The 25,272-nt window shown below is 43.8% G+C and overlaps 2 protein-coding genes across 3 annotated transcripts in view; one reads left to right on the top strand and one right to left on the bottom strand.

The window, feature by feature from the left end:
• Positions 1-1,263: 1,263 nt before the first annotated feature.
• Positions 1,264-25,272, bottom strand: part of LOC8050504 (TBC1 domain family member 2B) — a 163,681-nt gene continuing 139,672 nt past the window's right edge. For both annotated transcript variants that reach the window (XM_042289501.1, XM_042289502.1), the window contains 2 exons: positions 12,243-12,320; positions 1,264-3,975 (listed from right to left, as the gene is read on the bottom strand). In XM_042289501.1, coding sequence (XP_042145435.1) covers positions 3,877-3,975; positions 12,243-12,320 — 177 coding nt within the window. In that variant the 3' untranslated portion in view covers positions 1,264-3,876. The remainder of the gene's footprint in view (positions 3,976-12,242; positions 12,321-25,272) is intronic.
• LOC8050500 overlaps positions 17,572-25,272 on the top strand; it is a 91,021-nt gene continuing 83,320 nt past the window's right edge. The window contains exon 1 of the mRNA XM_042289503.1: positions 17,572-17,899. Coding sequence (XP_042145437.1) covers positions 17,813-17,899 — 87 coding nt within the window. The 5' untranslated portion in view covers positions 17,572-17,812. The remainder of the gene's footprint in view (positions 17,900-25,272) is intronic.

The raw sequence follows: 25,272 nt of genomic DNA, 5'->3' as shown, positions 1-25,272 counted from the left end.
TCTGAAGATTGTGTGCCAGGCTTTGTTGCAGTTTCTACTTCTATGCTCCATTTCACGATAACCTAGCAAACTGTGGAGGCTACAGCCCCTGCGACTCAATAAGAGCATTGGAGCGAGGCACGTGACACCACTTCATGGGAGCTTGTGTCACTGTGCCAAGGAACCGGCTGTCGTCTGCTGCGAAACAAACCAACTTTGGATGAACGTCTACCACCGCAACATTGCCGTCTGCTTAAGTAGCGAGCTCTTTGGGAACAGTTCATGAGACAACCGTTCGCTCAACTTACCCGCAAATCTTTGGCAGGTACTAATGCCAGTGGGACGTTTTGAGCAGAAGCGGTCAATTATATTGTCACGGGTGGTGACCAGAATGACAATAAATAAACAGGAAGAAATAAACGTTTAATCTGGCGAACTTGTGCCGAAAACAAAAAGGAGAATAGAAAATAATAACAAAGCGTCGCGAGCGTCGAGGTCGGCGAGACAGCAGAGTCGAGCGCTGGGGCGAAACTGGCTGCAGATCAGGAGGCGGAGTCCCTTATGTACGCGCGTTGAATTCTGGAACAATCGGCCTAGATTGTTCGGCGACTGGAACATTCGGAACTCGATCATACGAGAATGTTCTCGAACACACGAGAACGCAATGTTGAAAGGACAAATAAAAGATCATTCCACTGACTGGAATCGAACCCAGACTTTCTGCGCGACAGTCAAGCACGCTAACCACTCGGTCACGCGCGCGGTCGCTCGCCGGCGAGCGTGGCAATATGGCTGCGATTGCCAACGGCCAAGGCGCAACAAGGGGAAAAATACTGGGAGAGGATACGAATGTAGCATCAGATTTTACACCGGGGCTGTTAAGGGCTAGTTTCCCCAGGATCATGTCCGCCGAATTAGAAATGTTGTCTAAATATAATCGGAACTCAATTTGTCAATATTTATTCCTTATTTTTTTTATATGTTCTCGATAGAGATGGAATCGCGTGAGTCCAATTGCCGTTAAAAGAAAAAGAAACCTAGAACTACTTTTCGTCTCGGAGAGCGCCGTTGCCGTGGCGGGAACGAGGCCTCCGTGGCCTCGACCATGAAATGGTAATCACGTGACTTACTCCGACACTCTTATTTGGTCCAGGGGGGCCGCAGCCTTCACAGTTCACCACGCTATCGTGAAACGGAGTATGGGAAACAAAGTCCTGCAGGAAAGAGTGGAAAATTTCTGTAAAGAGAACTAGTTTGGGAGTATGTTACACTATACTAAAGGGCCACACCTGTTAACAGTAGTTTTATTTGCAGTATAAAGTTCAGTACAAATGTTCCAAAAAGGCATCGAAAATAGTTAACTGCAAAAGCGTATTTGTAGTTGGCATCATAAAAATAGTAAATCTTATGTGTATATTGCACATTGAAGCGTCTCGACAGCGTACTTGGTTAAGTATGTATAAATAGTTTAAAGTAATTAATTCTCTGGGAATATTAGACACGTCCTTATGAAGCCAACTTATCAACGTCACCAGGTGGATCATAAAACATACAATAACTGAATAAATGTGCAACAAGTGTAGATACTTTGTTAAACAATGAAAAAGTTTGGAATGCCATATTCAAATAACCTCCTTCCACAGTTTCAAACCTGCAATAAATTTTTTTTTCTTTTATAGATTACCAACATTAGCAAAAAAGCAGTCCATATCTTTTTTTCTTTTTTTTTTCACACTGAATTTGCAAATTTCAATGTTTCACGCAAGCATTCCTTTCAGCAGTTACAAGGTAACTAACTATATTAGAGTTTCAAGGCATGCTAGTCAGTGCATATTTGTAACAGAAGAAAACAGCACAGAAAAGACGTGAGTACAAGTAGACGAAAGACACAAATTTAAAGCTGACTGACGGTGACCTACAAACAGTGCTGACTTACGAGGACAAAGAAGTCTCCTAAGCAACGATTCCACGCACTCCAATATTGTAAAGAGAGGTATTGCCAAACCCTGTCTGATAGCTTCTTTAACAATATGTTGGTTTCATAAAAGTTTTCAAGCTTTATGTTTCAGATCAACAGGCTGATTTCAACGGGTGTCTTTTAACTTTCTTCAGACAAAGGCCTGGTACTTGAGACAACGATATGCGGAAACCTACCTCCTGACCATTGGCAATACCGTATCTTCATAACCTTTCCCATAGGATTAAGAAGGTGGCAGATAAATATAAAGTTCCTATAGTCTTTTCAGCCCTTTCAAAGCTGTCTCACTTGTGTGCTACGATTGAGAGAGCAAGAAGGAAATGTGTAGTGTGTGAAATCAAACATCCTTTCAAATATGTTGCATGCAGTCGGAGTCGTGTATAGAATCCCATTCTCTTGCGTTAAGGTCTACATGGGACAGACAGGTAGGTGCATAAATGTTTGAGCTAGGTAACACCCCCCAGTCCTTGAGGTCTATGCTATCGGGTCATCTGGCAGTTCACAGCAATAGATTGTGTTGCACACCTATCGTTTGAACAAATTGAAATCCTGGCAAGACATACCCAAAATTTAACTAGGGAAATTCATAAGGCATATCACATTAATCTATATGGTCCTGATGTTTCTGTTGGTGCAGAGTCAGTGACAGTGTGCAAGGAAGAGTTTGAATTAATTTGAGAATGGAAAGATAAGTGTGGAAGTTGAGTTTTAGTTCCTTCAACTTTTTAAAACTTACATATTCTGCAACACTTGGTTTTTATATATTGAATGACTGACTGAAGAAGTATCCTGCCACGACTGTGTCTTTCTCTTTTTATCCTACTTAATTCCTTTTATGCATCGAAGAAGATGAGAAAGAAAACAAAGTCGTGAGTCCGTGCTGCATTTGTGTCTTCCGTCTACTTGTCCTTACATCATGTTTTGGACTGTTTCCTTCTGTACCAAGGAGGTAACTAGTAATGTCCGAACACGTTTGAGAAATTAAGTTTACGAGCAAAGTAGTGAAGCTGAGAATTCATTATACATGGCATATATAAAAAGAGAAAGTAAGCAGAAATATCACAGGCCAAGCAGTGACATGAAAGTTGCAAACAATTCATATAATTATTACATGGTGCAAGAAATCCAAATCTATCGGCACTCCCCACCACTTGACTTTCATGACTACCATAACAACTGTTATGTTGCATTGTTTCTTGCCATTTCAACTCGAATGTACTAAGGATGCAGCTTACTTTTCTTGTTATTATTGAATTACTAATGCAAGGTAATTCACCTTACTGTGCCTTCAACTGCATCAACCAGTTTTTGAAACTGTATTTTTCAATTTTTCACAACGAGGTCTGAGGGACACAAATGACCGAAGTTTAAATAAAGACCTAAAAAAATAATCATTTTTTTTATCGTGGAGTGGCTACTAAGTATGTTTCTCTAATAACATCCTTTTGAGGCTGTGTTAATATAAATATTACTCTCTTTTTTCCATCGCCATTGTTTTGTCAAAAAGAAGTCCACCCTTTCATTTTCATTACACAAATTATCACAACGTAATAGGAAAATTGGCCTTTTTATGCTTAATCTTTCACCCGAGTAAAGTTAAAACTAAAAATCATTACATCCAGGTGACATCAGCAACAACTAGACACGCAAAGTGAACTGCCCCGTATTACAAGACCAGTAACAAGTGTTCTTTTCACGCAACCTTGAACACTCGCAAGTGCAACTTGTACTGTCCCAACAGAGCGAATACTGCAGTTCAGCTTCAAAAAGAAGCTCCAAGTATTTGATCGGCGAAGCCGGCAGTCTCTTTGCTATAAATTGCTTGCGCTCGTCGTTTGTTTGTTCAAAGTTTGCTGTTTGCTCGGGTCTATGGGAGAATTTGTGTTGGGTTTTGATCGGGGCTATTCTGGAAGGTGTGCTCAGATGGAGGGATCGTCTGGAGAGCTTGGCTGATTGCTCGGCGTGGTGCTCCTCTCGGGAAGAGAGTTCCGGATTTCGTCCAGCTTACGCAGTTGCTCCTGAGGAACAGGGAGAAGAAGTTGAAAAGTACAACTGTTAGTTACTCAACAGGGTATTTATTTATTTGCACCCTTAGGGCCCAGAGACATTACAGAGGGGAGGATTATAAATAGGATTTTGTGTTTTCGGAGTTCACTTCCCGTCAAATTCGGAGTGTTTATCGACTTTTTTTTTTTTCTTCTTTTTTGGCAAAATTTTGGATCTTAATTTTGCAGTGTTTTCTATTTAAAAAAAAACTAATATCTTGGTGTAAACATGTGCTAGATTCAATAGAATATGGGCTTGTATCAAACAATGTTTCTTCACTTAAATTTGGCTTTGCCATCGTTGCCATTGGCAATACTAATCTGTCCCACGACAAAACTTGCGATATACTTTAAAATTCCCGACTTCCTGGAGGTTGTTGCTGAAGGCTCGTTTTCATTTCATCCTATACCATCGCCCTACCTCCTGCAGCGGTGCGGGGTGGAGTAATAAAGGATGAAATTTAAAAGCAAATATAGAAACTTAAACTGCCCTGCCCCCTCCCTTCTATAAAATCTTTACGGTTCAATGTTACAAAGATGCAACTTCCAAGAAGCACGAACATTTTGGTCCGAACTAGAAACGAGAACAGTTGCTTTTATCATGACCCAAGAGTAGAATAACCTGTTGTCCCGACTGCTCAATGAACCTTGACAAGATAAACGGTAAGACCCCTTTTGTCAGTAATCTGAGATTTTAAAGTGAAGTGGGGTGGCATTCACTCAGGACAAGCGACCATGCGCTCCGACCATGTTTCATTGTAGAACGCCGTGTTTGTTTTGCATTGGGACATGAAAATTCCGAGTTTATCGAATAAATCCCAATTGACAACAGTTTTGCCGGTTTGTGTTTTTTGGATTTATCAGAAAACGCGGAACCGTAATTACAACATACCAAAGAGTTTCTTTCGATAACTAATGGTCTACAGTCAAACCCGTTTATAACAAACAGCAGGAAACGCTACGATCAGTTAGATATAGCAAGTAGTTCAATATAGCAAAAAACATTTACAACGAACTTCCCCGATGCATTTGTTGTAAGGCGAGAGCTTCTCTTTCTTTCTCACCTCTTCACTTTTGCCTTGTAACAACGTGCTGGAAAGTTTTCGTGTTTTTTTTTTTTTTTTTTGCATGCGTGCAGAGATTGTTCTTTTAGCTTATCTCCCCTTCTGAATCGCTTCTCTTCGTGGGCAAATGCTTTTGTATGAAAGGTGTTTTCTTTTTTTCTTTTCTGTGCGTGCTGCAGAATGTATTTTTTAGCTTTCTCACCTTCTGAATCGCTTCTCTTCGCTCAATTTTGTTCGCAACTCGAGCTTTTGGAATTTTCTTTCTTTCCTACTTTTTCTTTAAAGGAAGGGACGATTGTCTGCGCGTTTTTGGAAGCCTTCCCGGGGGGAAAAAGTTTGATATAGCCAATATGTTGTTCATCGTAAAAAGTACCTTTCACATGCATTTTTATTTAAATTTCCCGTGAGTTCGATATCGACAATAATTCGCTGTACGTGGGTTCGTTCTAAACGGGTTTCACTGTACATTTTTATGCACCAAAGAGCATAGCTATAGGGTGGTTAAATTTTAAATCAAACACACATGTCTGGGTGCGCATTTTGATTTGCCTCCAAAAATTATATTACAGCCCTATTTCCATAATAAACAAAACCACTTTTTAAATGTCTTTTAGAAAAAGGATTTTTTTTTACAAATGTTTGGTGTGAAGCAAAGTGATATGCTCCATTTAGACTGCCTGATTTTCGTACCCAGTTCTGTTGGTTATAAATAGGTAAAAATGAAAACACACTAATTTTTCTTGTAAATGTCTGATGCACGGCCCATTTTATAGCAGAAATAAAAAAAAATGCCAAACATTGCAACTTTGACATGTTTTTTTTTCTTTTGTGACATATTTGAAGCCATGTATCTTGTGATTTGCACACATTTTAGGCTACTAACAACTATATGCAGGTAGGCCTGTACAAGTTCCATCGACTGGTACCATTTTAGTTTTAATTATTTTCACGAAATAGCCTATATAGCTTTTTAAATTTTGTCAATAGATAAATTTAGCCATAATTTGAACCCATTTTATTAAAAAAGGCGCCATTTTTTTATTTACTCCTCATTTGTTCTATTTCTATTGTTCCCAATATTGTTAACTCTCTTTCGGCATAATCAAAGTTCTTCCTTTTTTTGTTGTATTTTTTGTAGGAGTACTTAAAGAAATGGTGAACCGAAATTTGGATTAAAAAAAAAAACAATGCAGGAGATGTAGGTGGGACGCTACAATCCCTACAACACTACTAGTAAGGCGATATCTCAAATGTACGGCCATATTTTTGGAAAAAGAGGTTGAGATTGAACCAGGCCGACGAGGCATGTGACGTCAAGATACCTTGTTTCCTCCTCTCTTCGCTTCGGTCCCTCAAGGCGGTGAGGCAAAGAAGCCGCGAGGCCGTTCCCTCTCCTTCTCGGAAAAACATGACGTCAACATTCCTGCCAAATGCGCCTCCTTTTTTGAAAAATACTGTCATCCGTTTGAGATATCGTTGCATGACTGATGTTTAGGTGTTTGTAGCATCCCGTTGCACGCTTTTGCCGTGTGTTTTGGGGAATCCAGATTTCGGTTCAGCATCTCTTTAAACATACATACCTGCACCCGAATCGGAAAAAGGGTAGTTTTGAAAGTTGCCTTCACTGCAAGGTTTTTTCGCCTTAAAATGCTAGGGGCAGGGTGCTCGGACATGTTTGGGGGCTGAAGGGGCGACAGAGTGAGTGAGCTGAAGCATATAGTCATTTTTACAGAAGAATCGCCTGCCTTGACCCAGTGATCCTGAGGCACAAGAGGTACGGGTGGGTAAGGGATGGATGCCAGATCTTGTGTAATCCACCACGAAATCGTGGACGGCTTTCTTGAGTTGGGCCCACTCATGTAGCATCCTCGGTCTGTCATCTTTTTAAAAATGGTGGCAGAGATGGAGGAGGGGGGAGGGCTATGTGGACATACCCATAGGCGAAAATGTCTACCCCTATCCCTTTGCCCTGCTGACATTAGTTAATGCCTACCTTTAACACGTTAGGAAGCTCGTATCACAGAAAAACCAATAAAATCCTGATTGGTCGACATGGTCAAGAAGTCACAGCCACATGACCTCGCGCGGGAATTTCAAACAACCCACAATGCTCACGTGAAACGTGACGTCATGCGTTGAATGAAGGTGATTAAAACATGACAAGTAATGTGAATTAAAGGTTGCGACATGTCCCAAATGATTTATCTTTATAAAAGAATTAATTTGCCTTAAAACTGAAGAATCTCAGGCGGGATTCAAACCCCAGACTTCGGCTGCGAGCCAGACACACCGCTGACTATGGCACGCTCGCACAGTGAATGAGAAGGCGATGCGAACGAGGCCCAATAATGCTATTGCGTTCCGCTCTTATAGGCAAAGCTTAACCCTTCAAGATTTTTATAAATTATGATTATTATTGTTATAGTTGTTGTTAATATTACTTAAGTCAGGGCACTTGAGTTGGGGTGCACGTTGGTGTTTATCTCAGCTTAATATGTAATGTCTTTTATTCCTCATATTATCTGTCTTCTTTGGATTTGTCATGTTCTTTTCCTCCCGAAGAGTGCACTGACTCAATCCTAACTGTTGTTTAATCAAAAACATGTCTACAAACGGCAGACCTGGTGTTGTCACTAGCATTCCAGTCCTCTAGCTGCTCCAACTTTTTACACAAACTTATTTGTGTCTGGTTTTAACACTGACTGACATTCACAGATTTAGTCGAGTCTCCAAGAAGAAAGTGTATCAGACTTGACATTTTCCCATTATGAAACACCTTAACCCAAATCTATTGAGGTCAGCTTTGTAAAAAGCCCAAGGAGATCAGTTCTTGTTTTGCAATTTCATCTTTGAGCGAGTACAAAAACAGACAGAAATTGGTACAGCATACACAGGCACATATGGTGTGCTTTAAGTTGATCTTCATTAATTTTAGACGATATGAATAAAATGCTGTAATCTCCGTTTTGGCTTGTTGAAACCAAGTAGGTCTCCCAAATAGACCTTATCACGTATATTCTGATTACGACTTCTCGCAATAATTGTTTACTTTCATAGTATGTATCATGTTTGGAATTCGAATAGGGCAATGGAGATCATACTTGTGCAGTGCACATTGGCCAAGTTCAGTACCTACACGCTCACCTTCCCCGTATGATAAAAATGTCACAATTTTCACGCACCAAAATGAGCCTGCAGTTGTGTCCACTTTCACAGCAGATATTTTGATGTTCCGGGAATTAATCGGGAATTACCGCAATGCTGACAGAACTTAGTATCTAAAGCTAGCATCTCTCTCGACTGAGCAACGGCTCGATAAAATCTTAACACACATTGAGCCACAACTCACCACACGCGAAGCAGGAGCAATAAGCTGTGAAGTCTCAGCAGTCTGGTTTTGTCTAATAGGCAGTCGCTAATTTGCTAAGAACATTTCAACTGAATGCGCTTTTAATCTGCCGCCGGGAATTCCTTCCTTAACGTCTCTGAGCATATCATGCTTGGAAACTACACTTGGGAACAAACTTGAGCTCAACTTACTCGCAGAGCTCGCAGAGTTTTTATCGAGATGCGCGAAGCAATTCTGGCCAAAGCACGTTTGAAAACCTCCTCGCAGCACCCGTTGTGAGGGGGCAGGGCTGATCTCAACAAATCCACATCGAGGTGCTTTTTCACTGAGTGAAAAGACTCATTTTGATATATCTTCTTTTCGTGTCGACAGTCGTCAGAAGACTTGATAAAATCTGTGGATGGCTACTATTGATAAAACTGGACACGAGCAACTTCAAACCTAGAAAGCTAGAACAGAGGACTGGAATGATAGGTGCAACACAAAGACCGTTGGTTGCAGATTTCGTCTTATGTTTTTTTAAGAACAGAAATACGGACGAGATGAAAGAAATAATATACATGCTAACTGGTATAAGCAAAAATATGTAGCCCGACTCAAGTGTCCGATTAACATCTCTCCCCCTCAAAAACAAACACATATTTGTAGTTTGTGGTTTTAAAACAGCGAAGGGTAGGGGCAGACAATTTCGCCTTATGAGGGCACGCCCTTGCACTCTCTCCCCCCCCCCCCCCCCCCACCCTCTTTACCGCCACTTTCTGTCGCCCCTTCACGTCCCAAACACTTCCGACCCACCTGCCCTTAGCGTCTAAAGGCTAAATACCCTTGCAGTAAATTTGCCTACTCAGGCGCATGCATCTGCGTTCGAGCACTTCTACAGAAAAAGGGGGGAAGTTTGATGATGCCCACAGAAAAATAACATTATTAAGAACAAAAAAAAAAATTGTTTCTTAATAAAGCTAGTTTAAATTATGGCTAATTTTTTTAATGAAATTTAAAAACTTATAAAAGTTATTTTGTGATAAAAAAAGTGAAAGCCGTTTACAAATCCCTGTAACGCCGAATTGGAGCGCAGCTCTTGAGGAGGAGGAGTGAAGGGTACTGAGGGGAGGGTAGACCCCTCCCCCTTCTCCTCCTCCTCCCCTCATTCTTTAATATGCTCCGGGGGGGGTGTCACGTGACTTCGGGGAGGGGGTCACGTGACCTCGGGGAGGCGTGACCTGGGGGTGACCTCAAGGCCACGTGACCCCAAAGGTGACCCCCACGTGACCTTGGGGGTCACGTGACCTGGAGGGGTCACGTGACCTCGGGGGGTCACGTGACCTCAGAGGGGTCACGTGACCTCAGAGGGGTCATGTGACCTCAGAGGGGTCACGTGACTTTGAGATGACCTTGGAAGGGGTCACGTGACCTTGGGGGTCACGTGACCTTGGGGTGGCGACCACGTGACCTCGGGGGTCACGTGACTTGGGGGTCACGTGACCTTCAAAGGGTCACGTGGGGTCATCTTGGGGTCACGTGACCTTGAGATGACCTTGGAAGGGGTCACGTGACCTCGAGGGGTCACGTGACCTTCAGGGGGTCACGTGACCTTGACATGACCTTGGGAGGGGTCACGTGACCTTGGGGGTCACGTGACCTTGGGATGACCTTGGTTACGCCGACGCCGACGGCGACGCCAACGGCGACGCCGCTCAAGCCGGGAACGGGCCCCTAAGAGCTGCGCTCTAAAAATTAAACTAAAGTAGTACCAGTCGATAGTACATGTATAGGCCTATATGAGTGAAGTAATTAATAATCAATGTATAATGAATCATAAGTACCAAATAAATAAATAAATACAAGGCTCTAAATGTGTCACGAAAACGTCCAAGATGCGAATTTGTCATTTTTTTTTATTTCTGCCATCAAATATGCCAAAGCAATTTAATTTAAAGGAACAAATACACCATGTGTCATACATTTACAAGTAAATTTGTTGTGAATGTTTTCGTTTTTACCTATTTATAACAACCGACAGAACTCGGTATAAAATTCAAGCAGCCTAAATGTAGCATTTCACTTTGCTTCACTTCAAACTTTTTGATTATGAAAATGGGGCTATAATATATTTGACATTTTAGGGAAATCAAAACGTGCACTCTTCCACACGTGTTAGATTCCAATGAAACCACCCTATAGATTTTCTTTTTGTTTGGGGAGGTCTATCTATCTATCTATCTATCTATCTAAACATATCTACCTAAACATAAAAATTACGCTTGCAGCACAGCCCAGTTACACCTAATCAGCGTGATTCATCAACGCTCTCCAAAACCCCAAATTAGAAGTACTGTTACCTAAATTTTAAAAAAAGAAGCAAAACAAAGGATGCACGCCATTTGTCCGTATGTCACATTCTATCATATAGAAATTAACTAGCTTTATTTCGCAAATCTAACTGCCAGGTTAATATTTTTACATCGGCATTAACCAAGTTATCGTTTTTTCTTTACTTTTTTTGGTTTATATACCTGATGCGCCATCGTGCACCACTCCACCCTGGACGAACTTTCAAAGCGACGTACGCAGAATCGCGAGGTCCACTCCACGGGCGTAGCTTCTCTGCAGTGCACCATTGCGAGTGAAGAAGCGCACTCAACGGAGCTAATTAAACCGCCCGAACAGACCATGAGATACACCAATGAGAAACTTCCGAGTACTGAGTCATGTACCATACAAATTTGTAGTAAAGATGAAAATTAAGTAAAAATTAAAAAAAAGGCGCCGATGTCGTGTTCGCGCTGTGCCACGTGCAGTGCACAAATTATTATTATGCTCAACTAAAAAAAAAGCAGCACCCTGGAATGCAAATTTGCCGTGTCTGCGATCTGTGGTATAAATTCCAGTGTCGTGCGAATGTCCCCTGCATGCCCGCGTGTTTATTGCTCATTTTTGTTGAAATTTTTGCTGTCGCTTCCCGAAAGATCGCCCATGGGCCATATTGTTCAACGTTTATCCGTTCACACCATGGGTAGTCACGAAGAGTGAACAGCGTCGAAAAAACGAAGGCCAAGAAGACGGGGGGCGGGGGGGTGCACAGGTGTTATTTTTGGTGCTGTTCACTCTTCTTGACCATATATTCCACCAGCTCATCCAACTTTCCATCATACTGCACCATGGGTATGCATTCGCTGGGGGACTTTATACATGTCCCCCAGCTGCTGGCCTACCTGCTGCCCTCAAGATTTGAAAGAGGAAGAAAGTAAAATTTAGAATGTCAACGTGTTTGTACAATGACTTTAAAAAAAAACAAAACAAGGTGAGCTTTGGTACTTTATACCAAAACTATTTCTCCATTAGAGAAACCTTGTCGAGGTTCTAACTGAAACAGGTAGTTCCTGGTGAAAGGCGTGTTAGCTAATATATTAATGTTAAGGTCAGCAAGTTCTAGATTAGATTTATGTTAGCACTGCTTCCACAGTTCTCATACCATGATATTTTATTTGTGCTTAATCTGTAAAACTGAGCTGACAAAAGCGATTTTACTTCAGATATTCGTGCAGACTCCCTGACTTTTTAAATTTATTCGACAGCGAACTTGTGGTTCACTAACCTTAAGCTATTGCTGAAAACGGCTGTATCATTCAACTAATATTACTCCGACACAATGGTCAAACTTTGTTTAGCGGGTTTCTAGGTGGAAATAAAAAAAAAAACATTTAATTTATACAAAATTACTGAACCATGCATTTAAGAACACAAGCTACCGAATATTCAATTCGCCGAGCAACAATGAAAAAGATGCAAGGCCTAGAGCGCGCACAGATAGGCTTGGTCGCACTCACTTTGACAGCTTGCATGTGGGCAGCACGTTTGGCATTGATGACTCTCATTGGAAAGGGGTTGAGCTCGTTGAAAGCAACCTGCGTGGGAAGAAAATAAAATTATACAAACATTTGTTAGCAGAGACTCATAGCAGGATTCCCTCTTATAACTAAATCAAAGCGCTTATGTACCAAAAATAAATCGATGCTAAAAGCCAAAAAAAAAAAAAAAAAGCCAGCGATTTTTTTATTATTATTATTTTTATTTATTTATTTTTTTTTTTTTTACAGATTTTTAGAATATCGAGGCTTTACTCTTCCGGGCATGCTATTTATTATCTCCAAGTTCAAAGGAGCGATTGAAGAAACAGCAAATGAATGTTACGCCAAAACCAACATTAAAAGTTACACGCACTCTGCAGTCGGGTAAAATAAAATGTATAACTTGCAAGGCAAAAAATCTATTTTGCACATGTACGTGGGTTATTTCATCTCAACTCGGGCACGGAGTTAGGGTCTAATTTTTAATTTTGACGAAAAAAATATATGTTTTGGGGCAATTCCTATAATAAAAGAAGACGCAAACAGCAATTTTGTCTGATGTTTTGTTCTCAAGTTATGGAACGTTGAAGCGATCAAGGATAAAACTGATGTTTTTCCAGCTTTTTCGGAGGTGCCATATTTCACTCCATCTCTTTTCGCTACTTTTTTGGGAACACTCTAGACATAGGCTTTTTAATGCTAATTAAGCGTCTAGGACTCTATACTCCGTTCCACCTTCAGTCTGAGCGCAGTGGACGCCACAGGCCATCCCGGCCGATCCAGCGCCGGGAGAAAATCGCGTGACCTGCCGGTTGGGCAGAGGGACACGGGGAGCTCAAGGTCACATGACACTCTCCCCACGCTGGATTGGCTGGGATTACTCCTAGCGTCCGCTGCGCTCGGACTGAAGGTGAAACGGAGTATAGGTCATAACATTCTTAATGATTTTTTTTTGTCAAACCGCGTCTGCGACGATATTTGACTGAGTTCAGCCAGCTGTGCTGTGTGACCTAATCAACATATTTTTATGATATTTATATCACCGTAAAGCTCCAATTAAGCTCTTTTTTTTAGTATAAATTCATTATTTTGCAATAAGTATATAACGCGCTACATGGGCCTGAAAAACGAAAATTTCGAAAAACTGGCAAGTTTGGAGTCGATTTTCTGAAAAAGAAAACACTTTTTATTTCTTATATTTTTTATTCACAGTTAGTTAATATTAATTAGTCTATCAGAAACTACCAACAGAAATTGTAATATATTGTTTGTATGGCCGCTATTAAGACTCGAATCTCGTGCTATGAGCGTTTTGAACGGGAGTTCGCATAGGCGCTCTGCTGAGCAGAATTTTGGCCTAAGTAAGGTTTTCTATTTATCATTAGCAATTACCTCGATATCCAACCATAACAATTAATAAAATTTGTAGTGTACTTAAAGAATTTACTTCGAAGTCCGTATCTACAGGTGCGGGCACCCAGCGCTTACTTCCTCCCAATACTGGGGAATGTAGATCGTCAGAGAATTCCTCTGGGGCCTTTTGCTTTCGGCTTTGAGTTTGAAATGCCGAACTTGACATGTAATTGTCATATTTTCTTATGTCAAAAAGATATGCAGTGCATATACATATGTACGATTCAGTATCTGACGATTAGGAAGTATGGTTTATTTTGTGCGCGTATGGACTCTTTCGTAAAATAACAAGCATTTCGTAGCGTGTAAGGCTTCCAACGTGTTAGTCATGTGTTTAGGTTTCATTTCCATTTTCAGTGATTCATGCCGGGTTACTTAGACATTTTCCTCTTGACTTAAGTTTGTCCGGGAGTCAAGATGTTACGTATCTTCGCCGCCAATACATAGGGCGAAGCTCACACGCCTCGCAAATCACGCCAGTGCCAAGTAAATAAATATTGTTAGGATAAATATTGTTGCTTCACTGGCTTTTACGCTCAGATATTGAGGTAAGTACTAACATCAAATAGAAAACCTTACACAGGTCAAAATTCTGCTTAGCTGAGCGTCTATGCGAAGTCCCGTTCAAAACTCTCACAGCACGAGATATGAGTCCTAATAGCCGCCATACAAACAATATATTACAATTTCTGTTGGCAGGTCCTGGCAGACTACTATATTACCTAACTGTAAATAAAAAATGAAAGAAATAAAAAATGTTATTAAAAAAAAAAAAAAAAAAAAAAACTCCTTTTATTTTTTTTTATTTTTTGAATACTCAAAAAAAAAAAAAAGAGACTTTTTTGTTCTTTTTTTTTTTTTACAATTTGATTAGCACGGGGTCAGTCAGTGGTCCTGGGCACTTCAAGTTCGGTTCAAGATCGGTTCAAGTTAGGGTGCATTTATGAAGCGCGCTTGCTCGTTGCAAGACGAACTTGAACAAGTTGAAGCTCGACTTCAGAGCAAGTCACATCTATGAATTCGGGGGTCAGACCGTTGTCAAAAGGGGTCTTGCCGCTTGTCTCGTCGAGGTTGATTCAGGACAACAGGTCATTGTACATTCGGGTCACGACAAAAGTCACTCTTTTGGTTTCCAGTTTGAGCCATGCGATTTGCGATTTAGAGAAAGGAGAAGGCAGGGGCGGATGCAGGAATTTCCTGAGGGGAGGGGGGGTCAGCGTACCATTTGTTCAGGAACTCCTCTCCGTCTCCCTCGTTTCACGCCCTAAATTTTACATATGCAGAAGTCAAGAGGGGGGTTAGGATCCGCCCCTGGGAGAAGGTATGCTTTTGTAACAGTGAAAGCTATGGACCATAGAGATAGAGAAAAGGGACAGTTGAAACTCTCTATTACATCCCAACCACTCCACCTCGCGCGGCCACGCGCTAGATTGATGGAATAGGATGGGATGACTACGAGCTTTGTAGCGACTGCCCCCGGGAGTTTATTGATTTCAAGGTATCGACGTTTATCGAAGTAACACTTGTGTGGAACATTTGTCGTGGGACAAATTAATATGGCCAATGGCAATGGCACGAACGTCAAATTCAACTGAAGAAATTTTAATCGATACAAACGCGTTTTATTTTTTATCTGGCACATGTTTACATCCGGTTATTATTTACATATTTATTTTCAATACGAAACACTGCAAAATTAGACTCCGAATTTCGGAGAATCGGGAGTCAAACAAATAAAAACTCCGATGAACTCCGAAAAACCCCCTCCCGAATTTGACGAAAAGTAACTCCGAAAACACGGAGCCCAACTTATACCCTTGTCCGAATTATTTCAAACACACAGCTGCAACGCGATCGGCCATATTCAAACGCGAATGTACAATGGACTACAGCGCGAAACACATGTACGACGAAACCGTCCGATCCGACGTCCGACCGCGCAATACGACGGTCGGAGGCGAGGGTTTTCAACGCTCTCCGATGCTACGAAAACCCTCTCCCCCCCAAGGTCATTCCGGCAGTCCGCACGTCGGATCGGACGGTTTCATCGTACATGTGTTTCGCGCTTACTTCCATAAAGCCCTGCATGCAACACGGCGCGCGTTGCACTCTGGGAACTAGTTGGCCAGAGAGGAGGCGTGGCATGGTTTCGGTTTCGATCGACACGTCGACAAGAGATTGTTTTCTGGTCCCGAGAGCGTCATTTGTGGCCTCTAAACTAACCTAAATGGTCATACCTCGAAGCTTTAGCACAATCCCGAGACGTATAGCTTGTCTTAACACATGCTTGTTGTATTTTTGTACTTAAGCCTTCCTGTTAGCGTTCCAATCGAGGTATGTGGACGAGTCAGTGCTGAGAGTCTCGACGCTGCGAAGCTCGGGTGCTCGGGGATCTTGCTTGTATACGAATCAACAAGCTGTAGCAACCAATAAGTATGCATACATCGAGCTCGCGCCTTTACATTAGTGTTTTTGATCAGGAAGTTTGCTTCGTGCGTCCATAGACGAAATGTTACTTTTTGCAATTACTGTTTTTCTTAATGTGCCTGAGTACGCGAGGTAAAACTCGGAGGTGCCATTGAAAAGCTCAATTTTAACACACTTATCTCTTATCTGTACTGACCCGCAGCACTGCACGAAGTGAAGTCCCCACCCACTTGCATTCCACTAATATTCAACATCGCGTATGCGCATAAAGTTATCGTGCAATCATATAGGCAAATTCGCGCATACAGGCCGTTTTAAGAATGCAAAAGTCGAGCACTTGTGTGAAGAATGTCACACCGTTCGCCGGTAGTGCGTCAGACGGGCATGAACCCCTATGCGTACCGCATTGGGGTTCATGCATGCCCGTCCGGCGCACGGTGCGACATTCTCCAGACAAGTGCTCGAACGAATTCAAAGCGCATTTGACGGCTGCTAATGGCCATTGTATTTGTTATGTGTTTGCTTTCTTCCTGCCTAAGTATGCCGAGATAATTTCAGACACACCGTTCAGGCACAGATCTTGGGCGTCAGTAAAAGCTCGTCCAAAAAGGCTTAGCGAGGAGTAGGGGACGCTTGTTAGGGCCTCCGTCGTAGCTAGCCGATCTCAGCGTTTGCGAAAAGTTAATCTTCTATCAGCATAAAATTCTAGTGGAGATATATGATGACACGAGGAAGACATCATAGTAACTTTTGTGCAGTAGTGAGGTCGAATTTATTGCGTTTCCTTAAAAGTTCATGCGTAAACGCTGGGCTCAACTTTGATACTCCTGTGAGAATGCGGCTTGCTTTTTGCTCAATGAAGTAACAAGAAGCGGACGTTTGGAAAACAAAATAGGTGAAAGGCTCCAGGTGAACGAATTTCAGTTCTAGGTCACAGGTACCAGACGGGATTACTGACATTGAGCTCAAAGATGCACTCGTGGGGTGAGGCGACTAAGCCACGACTCATTACGTTCGCATACGCACGCACAATATCCGGTGTTTCGGGAACCAAGAAAAGTGCCCCGGTCTTCGTTTTCTATCGCTTGAGAATGAGTGTATTGTACGTTCGTGAAAAGTCAGATAATTGAAAACGCAAGCAGCGCGTTCGGTCGCGGCGTGATAGCATGAGATGAAGCTGCTCAGTCGAAACCGAAACTGAGTGGCCAACTAGTTCCCAGAGTGCACTGCGTGGTATTTCGCCGCGATGGGGCGCGTCGGTTTTGGAAGAAGTCCATTCAACAGTCGCTGTAGCATCTGCAACACAAGCTGCACCACTAAAGCCAACGTAGCGAACATAACTGGTCACAGCGGCAGCGGAGGTACAGAACCTACAAAACCGACAGAACTCTCCAAAGCTTCGCAACGCCGCCACGACGCGGCGCCACCATCCTGCTCCGCGTCGTTCCTCCTCCCCCAAACGGCGCTCATTCACCGCCTCCGCTCCTCCTCGTCATCTTTCGGAGGCAACTTTGGAGCCCACAAAAGAAGCCCACAGTGGTTCTTGGACGCGCGCCGCGGTGACCACACGTCTTCTTTCCCTGCCCGACTGGCCCGACCCTCTCTGCGCTGACCGTCTCTTGGTAGCATAAAAGACGTAGGACTAGCGTCAGAGAAAAAACACCTTGCGGATTTTATCCACCCTTCGCGACAACGACCGGCGGCTCGAGATGACCAAGTTGGCTCTCTACGGAACTCTGCTCGTCGCGGCGGTCTGCATCACGCTGGCCGCTGCCGACCACCACGAGTCGCTCAAGGTAATGTGGGTTCTGGTTTTCTCGTTCTCCTCCTTCCCTCATTATAAACGCGCGGGTAGGCTCAAGGCCGCACGTTGTTCCGGCCGTGTTTACGCGATGTCTTAGATGCGCGCATTTAAACGATAAAAAAAGTTCTAAGCCGTAGTCACACTGCGCAGACATCATGCAAGAGACACGGTCTTCAGACGTGATCACAGAATCATCTCCAGACACTGTTCAGACAGTGCCCGCAGTCTGTCTTTTGTATAAGGTATTAGCAGCCTGACTGTGGCTTTAGTTTGCAAAGTTGCGATTTGCCACATTGATGCAAACCCGCGTATTTTTATGTGTTTTCTTTTTAAGTTTCAGAGCGTTTTGAGCAGATTTGTTGCAATAAAATTAAGAAATATGTTGCCGACTCTTAAATAGGATAGTAGTGGATGTCACCAAAAATTTTGAATGCGCAGAGTATTTGCCATTACTTGGAAATGGGGAAGTTACCTTCTTCCTTGCTGTGACACGCCTGGAGTGAATTGATAAGGTAGACAACCCGTCGCGCAGTAGAAGGTTTATGAAAAATTAACGCACGCCACATTTTCTTCTTTTTTTCTCTTTTTAGAAATATATAGTCGCACTAAAACTATGCTGGCACGAATACTAATGTTTGCGATTACACGGCGCCCAACCTGGCGCATGAACTAAACAAAATAAATATGCATGTTGAGCAACAACCTTTTGCAGACGTGGCTGTTTTCGCCGATGAAACGTTGAAGTTGTGAGCGAGGCTTTTCTGGTGGAGATCCGACCGAAATGAACTGGCGCAAGAGTGCTATACAACATCTGCAGACGCCCGTTTGGACAGTTTCACTTTTGAACGCGCAAGATCCATAATCGTTGCCGTAAGGTGTGCACATATATGAGCTTTCTATTCAGGCTTGACCGACTCCAGCTAGATGTTACAAGAAACAATATAAGTCCTTCATGAGTTCAAACGTACGTAAAAAAAAAAAAAAAAAAAAAAAAAAAAAAAAAAGCTTAACAAGAAACATGTTTATTCACAGACTAATTAATTAGTTCCATGTTTAGACAATGTGAGGTTAGTATATGCCAGAGTGGCGACATTGTTACACGCCATTGATGAGAGAATTAGACAGTGCAGCACCACTGATAGCCTGGGGTCTTCAACGTGCACCACGCTGTAGTGATACACGACCACAGATAGGTACGATGGCCATCTTCATTCACACCGAGAGCCCACGACGGCAACCCTATCTTGGGACTAGCGTCGATGGCTCAAGCCCTGGATTTTCGCCCTTTGCGTTCTGACGTACTTTCTTTTGCCAACTCGGTCAGCGTGGAGAGGAAACGTCCTCGTGGTTCACATAACCCACCTTCGACAGTCCCCCCCCCCCCCCCCCCCCTTTTTTTTTTTCTAACAACTGGAGCGGCGATGACAAGCTCAAATCGTAAACTCCCCCGCAATCTTGGAAGAGGTCCAAAGCCGCAGCTCACCGTGGCCTCCTTTGGAAAAGAATGGGAAGTTTCCTTTGACAACAGACTGCCAAGCCACGTGGTCCGTCGTCTTGCCTGCTTTCCGTCGTCCGGTTGGCTTAAACATTTCACAACAGGGCACAACGATACCGGTATGTTCATCTACCACCGCTCCAAGGGTCGTATTTCAGAACCACAACTGTCGCAACCGGTAATGCGTGCTGATTAGGCACCAAAATGGCGGCGCCCACGGGCAGCTGGCATGTAAACGAATGTCACGTGACTCCAACGGACGAGTGACCTTTGTGGCGGCGTCGGATAATGGGAGAAAAGTGTGGCGATGCTCGGTGACTATTCAGAACAGCGGTCTTCGCCGAAAGACATACCTCTGAAAATGCTATCACTGCGAAATCCCGGCCCTTTCTTCCAAAGGGTCCCTTTTCCAGAAACAGTGACGTCGCGAACTACAAAGATGGGGCATGTCATCATCATCTGGAAGTAAAAGTTACCGTTCACCTTGCGGTTACAAGACGAATGACGGAGAGGGGGCGACTAGCACAATTATCGGCGCTGACGATGACAATAAGTGGAGCTGCCAGCTCTTTCTTGAAATACTGCTGGAAGTTTGATTGCCGCCTTACGGTGTCCTCAATGTGACGTAATATTCCATCATGTAGCTTTCGCGTCGTTGAAGACCTCCGCTGTCCGTGCGTACCACTGTGATACCGGTTTAGAACAGAAAACCAAGATAAATAGCTGATGCCTTGAAACGCGTGTGACTTCAGCATATTTTTGTACGTAAAGTAGGTATATTTTTGCCACAGCGCGCGATGCAGTTTGCGCGAATACGGCATCGGCACTTCACATTTTACTCGGGGAGGCTACTGTCAAATACCACATTTTGCCATCAAAGTTCACAGATTCCACCCGAACATTTCATTTGTAATAGAATAGTTTGAAAAACCAGCGATCGCTTGTTCGTGCTGTGTCACATTCTCCTTTTATTGCGACAAAGCTATATACCGTTTCCACAAGGGCGCAGCCATCTTGAATGTCGTCACTTCTGGTATGCGGTAAAACATCCTTTCGATCTCTCCACGCCGCTGGAAGCTGTATACGAATTGTCACACATTCTTGCTTTGCCTCACCTATATTTTCTCGCATATTCCAGGTTGAGATGTTTTATTATTTTTTCGTCCCGCATACCAGATACGGAGCCCACGTGACACCGCGGGTGACAGATTCCGCGGTAGCACGTAAAAGAAGATTCGGTCTATAAATTAACCCTCAGTGCTTCGCTTGGGCACGGCCGCTTGGCTGACTGAACCATGCCAGTTTCGCGCACGAACCCGCAAAACTTGGTTTATTTTCTTAATTCGTGTCAACTAGAAAGGCATCTGGGGGCCACTTTTTTTTTTTTTTGTCTTCTAACGGACTCATTTCAGGAGACAAAACTGCGATCGTTCCACGCACACAGAAGAAGTCCCGTAACGGAACGACACGGGGCAGGCGCGTGACCTCTTCTAAGAGGAAACGCGCACGACTGTCCCCAGCAAGACTTTTTTTTCGTCATCAAGTTCAACAGTCGCAAGGGGCCGTCACGGTGTCTGTCCGCGTGTGTTGTAAAAACCGCGTGTTTTCTTATTTATTTTTTTAGGCAAAAGGGATAAAGTGGTCGACTATGGTTGACCCAGATCGAGGAAATGCAGCGTCAGGGACGTTGCTTCTGAACAATGAACTGCCAGCGACGTCCTCTTGCAGTTTAATTGGACACGAGCCGATGCTCGGTTTTGGGGGAAGTGAACGTTTGTTTAGATATACCGCCCGCTGAACAAAAGACTTGAGAACGACATATATATATATATATATATACTCTGTCTGTCGGGCCAAGTGTGGATGCTCGAAATAGTCCGAAAAAGTAGGGGCATGGCTTTGCGGCAAACTTTGATTGGTTCCAGGCCGCCTTTCTCTCATATGTTCTCCTCCTGGCGGGGGTGGGAGGATCGTGAGCTTGACTGTTTATTGTTCCTTCGTTTATCTTTACTTTTTTTTTATTATTTTTTCTAGGCATCGTGTGAAAATCGCAGCTGTCGCTTTTATTTTAGCTGGCGGCTCTGTATTTTTTTTTTTTTTTGGGGGGGGGGGGGAGGGGTAGTTTGCTGCCGTCTTGCAGATGGCAGACTTTGGCGGGTATGTGTGCCAGGCCCGTTCGCGGGAGAGCCGAAATGAGGGTGATGGACTATGAATGAAAGGACAGGAAAGGTCTTCAGTCGTTCAGCCCTACAAAGTAGTCAAAATAGTACAACTGCAACTTGGATGACGAACAGATGTCGTTCCCAGGCGCAGAAGGACACATCGTATAAACCTGACGCTGGTTGAGGGTGACAGTATTCCTCACCCGTGCACCAGAGCCGGCTTTCTAGAAATAGCGTCATTGCTGAGATTGTGAAAAAAAGCCTGCTCGTGCTCTAACTTTCGCAGTCCTTTCTTTCACCCAGTCTTAACTAAGACTGTCCCAAGCAAGCCTCCCCCCTTTTGATTAAAATATATCCTGCCAACAGCCGACCGACTTTATTCACTGACATAACGTAAGCTGGAGACACGGCACTTGTTTTCCAACAGCGTCCACTTGTCGTCGGCTGGCAGGCCGACGACAGGAAGTTTCATTGAGGGCAACAACAAGATGTTCTCGTAGTGTTTACGGAACGTGTTGGCCTAGTGTGATCTCACCTAAATTTAATGCCCATCTAATGATGAGATATGTTCGTCTGCTACTGTTCTTTGTTAGCGTCCGTTGAAATGGCCACGCAGGAATCTTCTCAAAAAGTGAGGTAACAAAACGTTAGTTCGGTATCTATCCTGTCGCGACGCACTTACTAGGCTCACCTATATAGAAGAGAAGGGGCGGGAAAGATGTTCAATCTAATAAAAACGTCGACATTCCCACGCCGCGGTGAGGGGGGGGGGGGGGGGGGGGGGGGGGGGGCTGGCTGTAACTTCGATCGGTAACTCTATCCCGCTGTTCCGATCCCAAACTTTTGTGGGCGGGTTTACCGCCGAACGGCACTCCGAGGAACGATTTCCTCGGCACGCGAGAATAAAGAAACACACCGACACACACAATAAAATAAACAACAAAACCCTGATACGAGGCGATACGGCGGCAATAAAATGGGAGTATATTATATGAAAAAAAAAAAAAAGACCCTCCCTGTGGCTTTATCTTCGCGCACCTTTGGCTCTCGCGGGATTACGCGAGAATTGCTAGGAGCTGTGCGAGGTCCTTTTTGGGCGAGTAGATACATCAATATTGGCTCTCCGCTTTGCAGGACTCCGCGTGGTGTGGTTCTTCTGTTTGCTGTCGTCACATCGGCCAACTTAAGCTATGTGGTGGCATGAATCGAATATTATTTTTCTGGAAAAAAAGGACAGGGAATAAGGGAAGGTTTCGCGAAAGGAAGGTTATTGGCTCATCGTGCTAGTGCATTCCGACCGGGGAGTGCCAACTTTCAACCATTTCCGCTTCAAACGTTGGGCCTTACCGAGATTCTGATGATAGAAGCTTAAGAGGGGAGAGATACAGAAAAGACAACGCACAAAGGGAGCAGTGGAGGACGGAACTATAGACAGAAACCGTAGTATAAACAGGAGGATGTGAACTTCAGCATTTGCTGCTCGAAACTGGTCTAGTCACTGACAGCTTGAGGAACCCAGGCCCGGGCTTAATTATTATGTTCACACTTGTTGCTACGTGATTTATTCGCCGCAATTTTTATCGGTCAAATTCCGCGCTCTAATTGACTGCGGCAGGGTAATAAAGTGCTCGGGACTCAATGCAAATACGACATAGCGATTTTCAATTGTTCCCATCGATTTGAAGGATTTTTTTTTTTTTAATAGTAAGGATGTACTTTTTTCTTTCTTTCTTTTTTTTTTTTAGGAAAAGAGGGGGGGGGGGGGGGCGAGTTTTGAAAGGTAGAGTTTAGGCTGCCACCGTGGAAAATGTTTCAGTTCCTGTCCAAAACACACACACACAAATGATATATATATATATAAAAGAGAAACGTTGAGCGTTTAGTTTTTGTTTCCTGCACTCGTGGCATCGGTTGCTAGGAGTGTCTCGACCTTTTGTCAAACACGAGGTTCGGTGTTGAACCTCAAGGCTCCAACTTTTAGCGAAGTTCGACGAAGTTCGGCTTATGGACGAGTTCGAAGGAACGTTTACTAAACAGAAATTACCAGAGATCAGAAAGAGTGTTGCCCGATCTCTACACAACAATTTCAAATTGTATAAAGTAGATTATTTTATATCTCATAAAATGATTACCAATGTCGTCTACACTCGGGGACAACTTTTCTTGGCATTTCAGCTTTAAATAGCGTTAAAAGTGGGAGAGGGCACGCGTGTCCGTATTTTGGACTGCATCGCAAAGAAAGGTTGTGAGCAAATATGTCTACTTTTAATGCTTTAGTTAGTTTATTCATGTGAAACAATATGCACAACAAATGTTGCAGCGTCAGTTTGTCTTTAAATTTTCACGCACGCCCACAAAAATCGAACTTCAGCCGAACGTTTACCAAACTTTGGAATAAAAGCTATAAAACAAAAGAAGTTAAATTATGTTGAATTTAACCTCGGCATGTGCAGGTTCGCGACATCCTTTACGAGCGGGACGGGTCTGTTTCCGAGGTCGCGATTTTTGATGTTGACGCTCGCGTGAGATTCCTCGTGCACGCGGAGACAAGCGGTACCGTCTCGCGTTCTAAACTCCCGCGGGCGGGAAACCGACCCAGCCGACCCGGTACGTCGCGGGCGCGGGACCGAACTCGATCTTCTGGGGGGTATCGTTCGTCACCTGACGTCATCTGTGCGTCGACATCGGACGCGACCCACAGGTGTCGGGGAGAAACGATGGTTCGAGCGATTTGGAAACCTTACAAATACACGCTGTGCTTTTTTTGTTGCGACTACGGACCACAGGGAGCACGAGACATAGCAGGGGCAGACAGCAGTCGTTTGTGCAAAACCGTCGCTGCGGTCGGCCTTCCACCGCGTTCCACGATTGGCCACGGACGTCTTTAGGGCTCGATTCGCTTGATTCTCCTTTCATCAACGGAAACAAGACGTATACGTCAGACTGCCAACTTTGAAGGTGTTGATCTAATGACGCGATGGCTTCAGGCTTTCGCTACGTGCTTTTTATAGACACCGTCGAACTGTCGCTCGCAACTGATGATAAAAAGCCTGGATCACAACTCGTGATGTCACGGCGAGGCAAATCCTGGTCCTGACGTCACGGACAGGAACCGCAAGAGGGCGCCACCGTAACATCTCGACGCTAACAGCGAGTTTCAGCGAGTCGTTTCTGGAGCACACGGTTTCGAAGTCATAAACGGTGCAGCGGGTCCGTTCCGTAAAACCGTACGTGAAATTAGGCATACTTTAGCAAATCGTTAAACTTGAGCAACCGTGTAAACGATGATGATGATGATTGCGTCTGACCGGCAGCGCCATCCTCTAGTAAACATGCGAAACATTCTGCAGCGTGCAAATACGTGGCTCGTGTTTGACGGCGTACGACTGATGTGAACAAGACGGCCGAGGTAACATTGGCCAGTTGGAATTTCAAGACCTGCGAAGCTAGATAGAGTAAAAGGTGTCTGAACGACCGCAAAGGTGGGTAATCTGTCTCCGTCATCTTGAACCTGGCTTGAACCAACTAGTTAGCCCGCAGATCACGAACATTTTCTAACATGCATATAGTTTATAGCATTCATGATCGCTTACCATTGTGAGCAGTTCTCAAAATTATTCGGTTCAAACCAAGCAAAGAGTCACGGGATAGCACAAGGAGCAAATCAGCTCCCGCTGTTTAAAACCTAAAGCTCGTCTCGGCCGGCGG

Source organism: Ixodes scapularis, unplaced genomic scaffold (genome assembly GCF_016920785.2).
Source record: "Ixodes scapularis isolate PalLabHiFi unplaced genomic scaffold, ASM1692078v2 PGA_scaffold12__126_contigs__length_90152505, whole genome shotgun sequence".
Lineage (NCBI taxonomy): Eukaryota > Metazoa > Arthropoda > Arachnida > Ixodida > Ixodidae > Ixodes > Ixodes scapularis.
The sequence above is the reverse complement of the archived record's forward strand: the minus strand, read 5'-3'. Positions and strand labels throughout refer to the sequence as shown.